This window comes from Cervus canadensis, chromosome 8 (assembly GCF_019320065.1).
Source record: "Cervus canadensis isolate Bull #8, Minnesota chromosome 8, ASM1932006v1, whole genome shotgun sequence".
Taxonomy (NCBI): domain Eukaryota; kingdom Metazoa; phylum Chordata; class Mammalia; order Artiodactyla; family Cervidae; genus Cervus; species Cervus canadensis.
In genome coordinates, this window is record NC_057393.1 from 58,907,182 (window position 1) to 58,921,436 (window position 14,255).

General features: G+C 55.5%; 1 protein-coding gene across 4 annotated transcripts in view; it reads right to left on the reverse strand.

Annotated features, from left to right (window-relative positions):
* Positions 1–14,255, reverse strand: part of ZMIZ1 (zinc finger MIZ-type containing 1) — a 171,653-nt gene that overhangs the window by 89,171 nt on the left and 68,227 nt on the right. For all 4 annotated transcript variants that reach the window (XM_043476403.1, XM_043476404.1, XM_043476405.1 and 1 more), the window contains exon 4: positions 8,337–8,442. In XM_043476403.1, coding sequence (XP_043332338.1) covers positions 8,337–8,442 — 106 coding nt within the window. The remainder of the gene's footprint in view (positions 1–8,336; positions 8,443–14,255) is intronic.

A 14,255-nucleotide genomic window follows, 5' to 3' on the forward strand; every position in this document is an offset into this window, starting at 1 on the left:
TCTCCAGGAGCTCCCCACACCAGGTATGGCACTTTACATCACACTTTTTCAACCACAGCGTTCCCTTCCCCATCTCATTTCTCTGCTTCTCTACAGGTGTTTTCTGGGCTCTTCCTAAATAAATCGCTTGCACTGGAAACTTCATGGTGGGGTCTGCACCTGGGGGAACCCAGACTCAGACACACATCATGTGACTGAGGCACCTCCAGCAGTCTTTCCTTCCCCCATCGCGTCACAGACCCCCGTCCCCATCATGTGGTCCAATCCTGAGCCTGGTGTCCCAGCTGGGGTTCTGGACTGGAGCGGTGAGGATCCAAGTGAGACAAGTAGTCCCCTCTTGAGAGGGTTCTGCATGATCTGTTGGGGTCCCAGCCCCTAGGCAGCCCTGCTGTGAGCTGATGTCCTCATCCCCTGACCCTCTCTCCTTCTGGACAGGCCTGGAAACCAGATCTCTAGCAGCTGTATCCTAGCACACCCTGGCTCTGTGGGGAGCCAGCGATGAGCTAATCCTGAGAAGAGACAGAGGCAGGAAGAGTAGCCTCCCCTACAAGCAGGGGCCTGCCCCCGGGGCCCTCGGGGAACCAGAGAGGGCCATGCTGGGGAAACTGCTGAGCCAGCCTAGAGTCCAGGGTGCTCTCCCCTTCCCCCACCCCTGCCAACTCCAGCCAAACTCCAGAGAAACCCACAACCACCCTGGCGGCTTCTGCTAACGACAGAATCCATGCTCCCTGCAGAAAATATGGGAAACAAAGTTGACGACCTCCCCCTATCCAGATAGATTCCTGATTTCTAGGTTGACATTTTGGTATATTCCCTTTTTCTGTTTCCTGTGCCTAACCAAATGTATATTTTGTTTCTGCACCTAGCTGAGGTCTTACTGAGCATGACATTTTGTTACCTTTGAAAAAAATTAATATTATGTCATAAGCATTTCCGTACGTACAGTCATCATTCTTAAGGGACCTCACTTTTCAAGGCTGCAGAGTGGCCACTGAAATACTCAGTTCCCTTTTCCCTGGGCCTTGAAGCTATTTCCAAATCTGCCCTCTCTCATTCTTCTGTGGCACTGCCCCCTCCTCCTTCACTCCGGTCACCCCAGGGACCATCACACACCCCTCCCCCAATTCCTCAGCCTGGGAACGCTGCGTCCACAAACCCTCGGTCACGTGGGCTCCTCCCCACTGTCTTTTTCCCCAAGAGCAGAGTGAGGCCACCGGATCCCAGGCCTCAGCCCTCAGGGAGCCGGGGAAGGGGAGGGATCCCAGGGCCACCAGCCCAGGATGACCTATTCCCCCTGCTCATTCAGGGTTACTCAGAAGGGGCACACCTCCCCTGGAGGTGTTACCCTCCCCTGGAGGGTTACTCAGAAGGGGGACACTGCTCCATCTGGAGGTCCTGCTTCCAGCCCTGGAGTTCAGATAACTGCTCTGTCTCTTCTCTGTTAGAGCCTCAGTTTCCTCCTCTACAAAATGGGTGTGCTGATAAGAGGCCCCCGCGGCCTCTCCCACAGCAGTGACCCGACGGAAGACGAGTGACAAACAGGTTCTGTCCTTTAAACAGAGTTGACTGCAAGTCGGTTCCCAGGGGCCGGGTGATGAAATCCAGAGCCCTTTCCTGAGCAGGACCTGACCTGGAGTGCAGAGGCGGCTGAGCAGGAGGAAGGAAGCCAAGTCCCTCCCCCACAGCCCAGCTCTGCTGAGCTCAGATGTGGGGGTGGGGGCTGGTGTCCAGGAGGAAGTCTGTCCCTGGCCTTGACGAGGCGCCCAGGCGGGCAGCCTGGCATTTCAAGGGCAAGGACCCGCCTGCCCGCTGTCTCTGGGGGCAGCCAGCAAGCGTTAACAAATCCCCTGCAATTTGCACCCACCAATCCCGCCTGCTCGCTGGGCGGCTGCGAGCCGTTTTTCACGCAGTGCTGCGCACAGCTTTGTCTTAGACAGATCTGGCAGGGTGTCCCTGAATGGGGCCATTTGTCCTCCCTGGTGCTGGTGACGGGAAGGCGGCTGCGTGCTCTGGGGTGGGCAGAGGCAGAGCGGGTGGACAGAGGCCACGGGGGAGGCGTGAAGGTACAGATAGGAGCTGGGATGCCAAGAGAGGCCAGGAATGTGACCACTGCTTGGAGATCTGAGAGTTCCACCCCCCCACCCCCATCCCATTCAGTCAGGTGGGAGCAAGAAGGAATGTCTTCAACGACAGAGGAAAATGGTTTACGACCAGCTTTCTGCTTAAAGAGTCCTGGGTGGAAGTGGTGAAATGATCTGGCTGGCCTCTGAAGCCTGTGTCCCATCCCAGCTGTCCAACGGGGGTGGGACACTTGCCATTGGCCCCATCCAGGGCTGGGGTCTGTCTCTGAGCTGCGGAACCCCTGGGATTGAGGGTTTCCAGGAGCCCCAAGCTTCTCCTGAGCCTCTCCTGAGTGGATCACAGGCCACAGACCGGGAGGGGCAGGGCTGGGGCCCCATCGCATTCCTGATTCTTCCCCTCCCAGGCTGGCCGGGGGGCCCAGGGCCGGCCTCAGCCTCCTCCCGCAGTCTGCTGGCCGTCCCTCTGGGGGCTGTCAGGGCACCGGAGAAACCAGATCAGGCAGATGTTTGTCGACACAGAGCAAGTGATCCACTTTGCTTGGGTTACCACTCCTGGGCCCGGGGCTCAGGCTGCAGTGCTGGGATGTGAGGGTATGTGTAGGACAGAGGTAAGAAACACACAGGTCCACAGGGCCCAGCAGGTTTCCAAATTCAGGAAATGCTTGGGGTGTGAGACATGGAGGAAGATCAGCACCTTTTCCAGGGGTCAGCCCCCACCCAGTCCGTGGCAGGTTGGAAGCCAAGGTTCCCATTCAAAGGAAGCCAGGCATTTGACTGGACAGTACAGTCTCGCAAAGAGTGAATGCTGGCAACTAATATGCATTTTTAAAAACCTCTGAACAGTCGGATATCAGCCGTCTGCAGGTCACATCCAGCCCACAGGCGGGTGATTGACAACTCCCTCTGCTTGTCCCTTAGAAGTCTGGCCTCCTCTTCCTGGGAGATTTCGGGGGCTGCCTTCTCCAGCCCTGACCTCTCTCCTGAGTTCTCTGGTCGCTGCTCCAAATGCCTGTTGGCCGCCTCTCCCAGGATGTCCCTGGGATACCCCGGCACCCCCAGACCTGCTGCTCTCTCCACATCTTCCACTCTGCCAGCAGCCTCATGCCTCTCACCTCTCAGGCAGGAGCCCAGGGAGGCAGGAGGGGTATGAGGACAGGCAGTGGGCACCCGAGGCTTTTGTCTGGGCTCTGTCCCACCTTGCTGTGACCTGGGGCACATCCCTCTTTCTCTAGGCCTTGGGCTCCCCATCCCGTGGGTTCTGACATTCCCTATTCTATTATTTTAACACGCCGCCGGGCTGCTCAAAGGGGTCAGCTCAGGGGACTGAGTCATTCAAGGACAATGGCAGAGGCACATGGAGGGCTCTTGGGAGCCTTGGACATGGCGACTGCCTGGAGCTCGGTGCCCACATAGCCAGCAGGCGTGGGCCTCCTGGAGCCAGGGAGGTTGCCATTTCAGCACTGCCTGCCAAACTGCTGAGAGCTGGCACGCAGAGACCTGGGGAGCAGGGTGGGCCTGCCGTGGTCAGGGAGGGGGAGCAAGGGGAGGTGCAAGGCAGGTGACCTTCTGGATTGAGGCAGAGGGGGGCCCTTGGCCCCCAGGGACCTTCCCAAGTAGGAGGACGCGGCCGCGTGTGCGCGTGTGCGAGCGCACAGGCTAAAGGCTGCACCAGAACAAAGAGCTGGGGGCTGGGCATCGGAGGGGCCCACGTGGAGACGCCTGACTTGGCGGTTTGCTGCAGTGTCTGCTCTGTGCTCACGCTCCGTCTCTGTCTCTCTCTCTCTCACACACACACACACACACAGACATGCACGCACCGCACAGCACTGCCCCCAGGCCTGAGCTCGTACTCCAGAGCCCACACACCCAGCGCACCGCCATCTCTCCTGACAAAGCACCGCTCTGCTCCTCACCGCATGAGCTCATCCCACCGGCCCTCTGGCCCCAGCTTGGCCTCCTGACAAGAGAGACAGACAGGGAGAGGGAGCGGGAGAGGGGTGGGGGAGGCAGGGGGGGGACATGCACACACAGACACACACACACGTTCACCACCACACACACACGTGCACACACAGGCACACACGCTCACCACCACACATACACGCGCGCACATACACATTCACCACTACCACACACATACATGCACGCACACACATCACAACACAGGGAGAAAGTCAGAGGCAGTAGGGAATGGAAGGAAAGACAGGGACAGACACACAGCATCAGAGACCCTCAGAGAGAAAGGAGAGGGAGACACTGGGAGTGAGTGAGGCAGAGCAGGAATCCAGATGGAGACAGGAAGACGGGCAGGCAGAGAGGCTGCAGCAGCTCCAGGGACAGAGCATGTTCTAGAACTGCAGAGGGCTGGCTGGAAGAGGCCCAGTTGTAGCCAGTGTGTTCACTGCACACACAACCCTGACACCCCGAGGACCTTCCCAGCTGTACCCAGAGTGGGGGTTAGGCAGGTCATGCACCCACCCACAGAGCCCCAGGGACAGAGAGCAGTGGGAAGAAGCTTCACTGGGGTGGAAGGGGCCTTAGAGAGGTCAGGAACCACGCAGGGGAAAGACAGCAGAGAAGGATGGCCAGAAGTAACACTGCCTCAGCACCCACTATGCACCAGGTATTGGCTGCATCCCTTGCTCCCATGACTGGGGAAGCTCAGTTAGTCCTCTGGGCAGCCTGTGGGATGGGCATATGATCCCTCCTTATAGATGGGGCCACAGCTCCAGGAGGAGGGCAACGTGGTAAAGACGGGGACCAGTGCTGGAGCTGCTTCTGAAATTTGGGGTCACTACCCTGTTCTCCACGATCTCCACCCCTCTCCTGGTCTGGCCTGTCCCCTGCAGACCCTTTATCCCACCAAAGAAACCAGCAGCTGGAGCTTTCCCCATCAGACTGGCACCCTGCCTTCCCAGAAGATGGGACAAGCAGGGGCATGGCTGGGACCCTGAGAGCTGCAAGGCCCATACTTCTCGAGGGGGTGCTGGCAGCCTGTGAGAGGTGGTTAGCCATGGCTCTTGGTGCTGACCAGGGTTTGACTCTTGGTAAGTGAATTTACGTGACAGCTAAGGCACAGGTCCTGCTGGGCCTCGGTGTTCTCAGCTATGGAATGGGTATACTGAGAACTCACCTTCGGGGCCCAGAGCCTGTCATGTGACTAGATTGACATATTTATGGGAAAGGGCTTTATAGACTGTACACCTTGGGGTTACAGATGGGTAAGGAACAAAACTCTTATCTCAGGAGCAGAAGGGATGTTGGAAATACCACTGAGAGACAGGCAGGGCCACGCTAGATAAACTTGAGGGAAGCGAAGGGCTATCCCAAATGGAGGAGCTTCTCAGATCCTGGTCCAGGGGGACAGAAGTATCCTAAATTTATGTCCCCAACCAGCTTCAGAGTCAGCTGCGATGCAGGGGGCAGAGCTTTAGGCCTGAGTTAGGAGGCCACAACTTCAAGTCCCAGCCTTATAACTTACGAGCTGTGTAACAGCAGGCAAGACCTCTCTGAGCTTCAGATTCCTCCTCTGTAAATGTAGACCATACCCAGTATCTCATAGAGGTGGGCACTGAGGCAAAATAAGGGAGAGCCCCCAGAATGTACTAGCAGGGTGATGAGAGACCCTTGAGGGAGGGGCAACACGGTGGCCTAGGGAGCAGCTGGGCTTTCTGGAGCAGCCCATCCTCCTATTTTTCTTCCCAAATCCTGTCTCTGTTTTGCTTTTGCATATCCCCTGGAGTCATCCCTTTGTCTCCACTCTACTCCACAGGAAGTGGAACCTTCCTGGCCCAGCCACCATCATCCGCACCCTGACACCCCAGCAATCTGCCATCTGGCTCCTTCCATCCACACAGGCCTCCCCTGTGCAATCTGTTCTTTGAAAAGCTGGAGCCATCTTTGCAAAATGAAAATGTAGCCATGTTCCCTTTAGTCTTAGGACAACCGTCAAGACAGGCCCTGTGTGTTTAACTGCCTCTACTTCTGCCTCTGGGCTGTGGAACCACTGGCCTTCTTTCAGTTCTGCCAAAAAGCCAAGCTGGCTTCTACCTCAGGGCCTTTGCATAAGCCTGGTTGCTCCCTTTGCCTGGATAGCTCTTCCTCCTTTTCTTACCTGCTCAACTTTGACTTGACTTTCAGGTCCCGGGAAGACTTCCCTACTTCCAAATTGTCTCATAGCATCCCGGAGACTGTTCCTTCAGCGCACTTATCACAGTTTGAATTTACATGCGTGCGCACACATACAGAACTGTGATTTTTTTGCATGTCTTTTTTTTTTTTTTTTAATTGAAGTTTTGGGCTTCCCTGGTAGCTCAGTTGGTAAAGAGCGGGTTGGGAAGATCCCCTTGAGAGCGGATAGGCTACCCACTTCAGTATTCTTGGGCTCCCCGGGTGGCTCAGACAGTAAAGAATCCTCCTGCAATGCGGGAGACCTGGGTTCGATCCCTGGGTCGGGGAGATCCTCTGGAGGAGGGCATGGCGACCCACTCCAGGATTCTTGCCTGGAGACTCCCCATGGACAGAGGAGCCTGGTGGGCTACAGTCCTTGGGGTCTCAAGGAGTCGGACATGACTGAGCGACTCAGCACAGCCCATAGCTGATTTACAATGCGGTGTTAGTTTCTAGTGTACAACAAACAGCTGTGATTATTTGATCCCATGGTTTTCTCTCCCTCTAGACCAGGCATCAGGAAACCCTCCTGTCACTTACTTTTATAAATAAGATTTTCTAGGAACTAGCCACACTTATTTGTTTACATATTGTCTACAGTTGTTTTTGTGCTCTGCCTGCAAGGCCTAAACTATTTACGATTTGGTCCTTTACAGAGAAAGTTTGCTGATCTCTGCTCTGGACAGTATGTTTCCCTAGCAGAGACCACATCTGTTTTATTCCTCAGCACAACCCAGCCCCAGTCAGGCGCCTGCAAAGAGCCGGTGCTCAAGAGCAATACGGATGTATATGCTTCTTGGATAAGTAGCAATTTTTCCCTTGTCAAGATTGTATTGACTTAAGTTATTATTAAAACTGCAGATTTCATCAGGAACAGACGTCACTTACGAGATTCCAAGACTGTTGTCTGGCAAGCAGTTCAATACACTAGTGACATTCCCAACACAGGCTGGCGCGTCAGGGATCGCAGAGCAGCTATTGGCTAACGAGAGCTTCACCCCCTCTTATAAGTGACCCGCCATCCACGTGCATGGACCATCATAAACACAACAAAGTAAAGCACAAACCCTTGTTCAAGAGACTGTGGGCTGTGCAGACCGACGAAAACCTATTATGAGATGTTCTTTAAACACTTGCATTATGCCGCTTCTACAAATACTCCAAAGGACTGACGGACGAATTCAGAGAAAACGTCTGTTTTATTGTTATACAGAGGAAATAACTGACTTTTGTTCTTTTTCAGTGAATTGTTCAGACTCGATAAAGAGTGTTAACCGCATCTAGACACTGCTCGGCACTGACCCCAGCATGGTAGCTCTCAATGTCACTCCTGCCTTTCCGAGGAGATAAACTGAGGCTCAGAGGTCACATACTGAGCAAGTGACAAGGCTGGGTGCTCCAGGTCTGTTTGAATAAAAACTTACACAGCATCCCCTGCTTTTAAGCAAGGTAATGAAGATGGAGGGGCAGGTAAAGCTTCACCCTTGGTGTGCTTAAAGCCCTTGCAGAGAGAATGCTGTGGCCTCGGTTTACTAAGGCGTCAGAGGTCCCATGTGATGATGGAGTTGCAATGGAGAATACTACACAGAGCAAACTTTTAGGACTCTGAAAGTACTAATTCATTTTTATTTAAAAGAAAAATTTTGAATGAATACAGCAGAGCCTCAGGGTCAAGGGTGCTGACTCTGGAGTATAGGCCTGGATTTAAATCTCAGCTCTGCCACTTCCTAGCTGTGTGACCTGGGAAATCTCTCCAGCTTCTCTGAGCCTCAGTTTCCTGGGCTGTAAAAGGGGGATGATCATAGGACTAACACCAAAGGGTCACTGTGGTGCTGGAATAAGATGATGAGCATCTCCCTTTAGCCCACTGCAGGGGGGTATGGTGTGTCCTGGACCCCTTGCTGGCCCTGAGACAAGGGAGAGGCCCTACCTGTGGGCCAGCAAGTGAGCTGCTGCCCCTTGGAGGCTCACACCACACCTGAACGAACCGAGGCACCAGCCGACAGGGGTGGGATAGCCCTGGGTTCAAGCCCACTGCCCAGCCTGCCCCCCGATGAGCCCGTGGAGGCCCCAGCCGTCACCTACCGGCAGACTTGGGAGTGAACTTGTCTCGGTTCGCGGCGCACACAGCCAGCAGTCGGTAGCCGAGGTCCAGGTCGAATCCTTGCTGAGCCGCAACCCGGCTGACCACCTGCCAGCAAGATGGGGGAGAAGTGGGGTGACTCACTGTCCACGCCAGGCCTCTGAACCCAGAGTCACGGATGCGCCCATTTCACAGGCGAGGCGGGAAGACTACAGCAGGTCCTCAACACGCGGCAGAACTGGGACTCCAAGTGTCTCGTCAGTCACTCAGCAAACACTGGTAAGCACCTCTCCCATGCCAGGTCCTGGGATTCCGGGCTTTGCCCTCAAGGGTGGGCCTGGCCCCAAAGCCCAGTACCTGCTCTTTCAAGGGCCCAAATTTGGCCTCATTCTAGAAGTTGGCAGGTGATGCTGGACCACCATGTTTAGCATGGCCCAAGGCCAGAGTCTCTCCTCCCTTCAAACTCCATCGCCCCAAATCGCCAATCCCCAGGAAGTCTCCTATGCCCACCACCTCGCCCCCATCCCTCACTGAGCCCCAGCACCCACCACCACAGGATACTGGCTACTCTCACTTCTCCAAGAACAGTCCCCACCCAGCAGCATCATCCTCTCCTGAGTCAGCCTACATCTGGAGAGAAGCACGGAAGTAGGACTCACCACCTCCCTGGAGCTCCAACTTGGAGATGCCCAAATGGACTACTAAGAACTCCCCAGAATGCACGCCTGGGGATCGCCAGCTCTGTGCCAAGTGCCCTGCAGCGTCTCAGACCCTAGTCCCCAAACTGCAGGGCCATCACGCTCAGCCTGGGGTCTGTCGCCAGCGCCAAGCACTGGCCCCCTGCCATGGGAGACACCTGTAAAAGCAGGGGCTGTGCATTTGGACCGGAGGTCCCACCTGTCTCCCCATGAACCTCGGAAGCATGTGCTGGGATGGGGAGAGGCAAGGGGCTGGGAGCGCTGTCAGTCCCGGGGGGTCCATGCAGTGAGGGACAGGGTGCCCGGGATGGCTCACGGATGGCTCCGCAGGCTCACACCCGCCCACTCCCAGGTGTCCCACCAGCCAGATCAACTCCCTCCTGCCCGCCTTCCTCATTAACAGCCGCCAAATTAGGTTTCCTTATTAAGAAAGAAGGACCTTGGAAAATGGAGTCGTTTAAGGAAGCAGCTGGGGCGGCTATGGCTGACTGGGAAAGGAGGGCTCCCAGATGGGGGGCTCACTCTGTCGAGAAAGGGAAGGCTCCATCACTGAGCCCCTAGAGACCACCTGCTCCAGAGGCGTTCCGAGGCCCCCAGAGGGTCTAGGCTGCCATGGGGTTTGGCCCAGTCCCTGCAGCCATTTTAAGTGTACCCCATTATAGGCTTTAAGGGCTTCCCTGGTAGCTCAGCTGATAAAGAACCCACCTGCAATGCAGATCCTGGTTCGATTCCTGGGTCAGGAAGTCCCCTGGAGACGGGATAGGCTACCCACTCCAGTATTCTTGGGCTTCCCTTGTGGCTCAGACAGTTAAGAATCTGTCTATAATATGGGAGATCTGGGTTTGATCCCTGGGTTAGGAAGGTCCCCTGGAGAAGGGGATGGCTACTCACTCCAGTGTTCTTGCCTGGACAATTCCATGGACAGAGGAGCCTGGTGGGCTACAATCCATGGGGTCACAAAGAGTCAGACACGACTGAGCGACTTTCACTTCACGTCATAGGCTTTCTATTTTAGGGGTTCATCAGAAGAACTTTAGAGCTACAAAGGGTGGGAAAACCACTTGTCTTGGCCAACCCTCTCATTTAAAAACTACGGACACTTGAGGCCCAGAGACAGAGAGTGTCCGTGGTGCACCAGGAAGGAGCCAGTGGATCCCTCCTTCCAGTACCAGCATGATCTCCTGACCCTGCCTCCCCGCCTCCATCTCCAGGGAGCTCTCTGAGCAGGGAGGAAAAAGGACTTTCTCAGGTTAGAATGTTTGCTCAGCTTCTCTGCTGCACACAGAAGCCCCTGGCGCAGTAATCTTCTGTCTCCCCAGGCCGCTTTCCCACGGGATCTATCTGCCCCTGCACTGCGGTTCTTACGCAACTCCCACCCGGCTCCCCACCCCCATCTGCCACACACGCACCACGTTCTAGAGTCTCTGAGCCACCTCAGGGCCAGTTATTCCTCACTGTTAGCCTCACTGCCCAGGGAGAAAAAAATAGGGCCCCTAATCCTTTTTTTTTGAAATACATATATATATATATTTTGATATGGACCATCCTGTAACCCCTGAACTGGAAGGTGAAGTCTTTTTTAAAAAATAATCAATTATAAATTAAATTTTGGTTGTGCCGGGTCTCCGATGCTATGCGGGCTTTCTCTAGTTGTGGTGGGAGGCGGGGCTCCCCTCTGGTTGTGGTGCGTGGGCTTCTAATTGCGGTGGTTTCTCCTGTTGCGGAGCACGGGCTCTAGGCGCATGGGGTTCAGTAACTGCAGCACGGGGGTCCAGTATTTGTGGTGCCCTGGCTTAGTTGCCCCATGGCATGTGGGATCCTCCTGGACCAGGGAACGAACCTGTGTCCTCTGCAATTGGCAGATTCTTAACCACTGGATCACAGGGAAGTCCCTGGAAGGTGACGTCTTAACCACTGGACTGCCAGGGAAAGCCCCAAGACAGCTAATTCTCTCTGGCCTGTGGAGTATTCCAGTTCCGGAGACAGACACTGTAGAGCAGGGAGAAGGGTCACTTCAGCTCAGATGTTGACTACAGAGCCCTCATTGGTAGGACAGCCTTGGGGTGGATGCGAGTGAGCACAGGCAGTTTGTTTGGACTAGTGCATCAGTAAGGCTGCTGCTTGTGGGCTATGCTGACACCCTGGTGCAATGAGAATGCTGGCTTCCATGAACGAGGGCTAAGTAAGTGCTTTGTAAGCAGTGAGGTGCCAAATTCTCACAATAGTTCTGTGGGGGTGGTATGACCCGTCTCTGTTTTACAGATGAGGAGTCTGAGGGTGAGAGAGCTAGGATGCTATGCCAGGCAGTCAGGCTGCAAAGCCTGGGCCCTTTTCACAAGAGGACTTCTTTTTCAACCTGCAAAGGGTTAAGGCCATCACTCCCCATCTGCACGGAGAACCCTCAGGCTCTGGGTTGAGGGCAGAAAGGCAAAGGTCCCTCTGTTGGGCCAACACTGGCTGATCCTGTTGCTCTGGTTCCAAAAAAAGAAAGAAACTAGCTAGATTGAGCAAGAGGGGCCTGGTATTGGTTCTAAGGGCTCTCCTGCAGGCCTGGAAGGGTCGGTCACTAAGTCCCCCAAGCCCAGTATTCAGAAGGGTTATTGGGTCCAACAATTTCCTTTTATCAAGACACAGAGAGGTCAGGGCCTGGCTGAAAGTCACACAGCGCAAGTGGGGCCGAGCAGGCTAAGCTGGAGCCTGCGCTGCTGGAGTACTTCGTGAGTCCCTGTCTTCCCCTGGCCCAGCCTAAGGACCCCCTGGAAAGTCCCGTGAGGAGGGCCTGATTGACAGTGGTAGGGAGAGTGGGCTCAGCTGAGTAGTCTCCTGTCCTGTTTCAGAGATGCCTGCTCCCACCCCACGGGTGTGAAGACCCCTCAGTGGAGAGCCTGTGGTGAGCGGCCGCAGCACTGCTGCCCTCTGCTGGCTGCCTGGGCCCGGTCAGCTTGGCCCAGCCTACGGGGTGCCTCTAAGGCTGACTGGCGTGACCTGGCAGTCTGAGACCTAGGCCCTGGGGTGCTACAGGTCAGGGAGCCCAGTCCCTCAGGCCACAGAGCAGGAAAACTGAAGCCCAGAGGTGAGAGAACAGGCATGTTCAAGGTCATATGGCAGTTACGTTAGTCCCATAAAGGCAGTGCGTTGCCTTTGAAAGCAGCAAGTCTCCTGGCTATAAAACAGGACAGATTGTCTAGGAGATGCTTAAGAAGGGGTTTCTGCTCCCAACTGGTGCCTGGATTCTGTCATCATCCTATTAGGCAGTCACAGGAACTGGCCTGTGCTCCGATCCTGCTCCATCCTATACGGAGCAACTGAAGGCATGTGACTTAACCTCTCCGGGCCTCAGTTTCCTCATCTGTGGAATGGGTACAAAACCTCCTTTTTGCAAGGATGACAGCCAGGACCAGGCACATGGCTCAGTGAATGCTGTCTGTGAACGTTTACCCACGACTTCAGCAGTGAACGCTCTGAGGCTGTGGGGAATCCCTCCCTGGAGGGGTGGCGAGGGCCCTGCTGCTGTGTTGACTGGTTTTCGGTTTCTCTTTTCCACCTCCTCTCATACCTATCTCCCTTCTCCTGTGTCCTGGCTGCCTCGGCCTTCTGTCTGTTCCTCAAGCAGATCAAGCATGTTCCCCCTCAGGGGAAGAAGGAGGAGCAGGTCCAGAGACGCCTGACTTTGAGAGGGACCCCCAGAGAAGACAATCAGCCCTGTTACTAAGGGGAGGGCCTGGGAAGAAGCTGGTCCAGAAGAGGAAGTGGTACCTGGGCTGACACCCCTTGGGAGAGGCTGCAGGTCTGCATCCTGGGGTCAGAGGGCATGAAAGGGAGGGTGGGGTAGGGGACTGCCAGCAGCCCAAGGTTCTTCAACCCGGGGTCCGGCTCTGGTATGGCAAACATGTGTCCACTTATTGCCTGAGGCTAAGTGGTTTTTAATTTATATCCTCCAAATAAACCGAATCCAGAGGAATTTGTTTGCAGAGGTCACCGAGAGGGTGAGGGCAACCTGGAGGGCTCAGGTATCCCTCGGGATGGGAAGGGGTGCGGGTGTGTCTGTGTGTGTGTGTGTGTGGGGGGGGAACCCTGCCTAGACCCCCTGGGATCTCTCACCTGTCCCATCCCATCCCTCTCCCAGGGCACGGCTGGGTTGAGGACACCCAGGGGGATAGGAGGCCTGGTGGCAGGGCCCTGGGGCTCTTGCAGGGGCAGCGGTACCACCCTGGGACTGTAGCAAGCTGCTCCCCCGCACTCTGTTGCCATGTTTGTAAAACAGGTGATAAACCCTTCCCTGCCCCCTTGCAGGGTCTTCACAAGGATGCAAGGAGATAGTAACAGGGAGACACGTGGGCACCGAGGGTGTCTTCCATAAACCACACCCCTGCCCCCTGCCAACCTTCCCTGATGTTGGTTTTATGGTGCTATAAGCCACAATCACACTCAGGTCTCCACAGCTGTGGCCAGTGGCCTGAGTCCCCTTTCTGGCTAAGCGGCAGTTTGGGAATGGGGTGGGGTTCAGAGCTGGCCATTCAACCCAGTGTGTGCCTTAAGCTGGGGGGCACTGGGCTTTTGTCTACACAGTTTCCTGTGCCTGGGAAGCCATGGCTTCGTCCCCCCTTCAATCAGATCCTACAGTTTTCCCTGGGCTTCCTCCTCCATGAAGACCTCCATAATCCCTCCATCCTACCCTCCAGGGATGCTCCCCTTCAGAGCTCTTGTCCTCACATAAATCATATCCCATCACTCACCTGCTGAAGGCCCTGCAAGGGCTCCCCACTGACTTTCCAATCACATCCAAACCCTTCTCAGCTTGCAGCCTCAGGGTCAGCTGGTTTCTGCTCCCCTCTTTGACCTCCTCTTGTACCCTTCTCCCACGCCCGTGATCCTGTCACCTGAGACTGTCATCCAGCCTCAGGGCCTTCGCACTCCCATTCCCTCTGCTTGGACAACCCTTTCCTCTCCTCTTCCCTGGCAGACTCCTTTTTGCTCCTCAGGTCTCATCTCAAGACACTTATCCTGATTACCACCCTGCTCCCTCTTGCAGGGTGCTGGGGTACGTCCTTAACTTCCTCCTTCATGGGCCTTAGCGTCAGCCTCTCCCACAGAAAGGTAAGCTGCTTGCGAGAGGCCCACACTGCTCACTGCATGCCCCCCCAGGGCTGAGTGTGGACCTACCAACAGCAAGGACTTGGTGAATATTTGCTGAATGAATAGATAAATGACAGGGCCATGGTA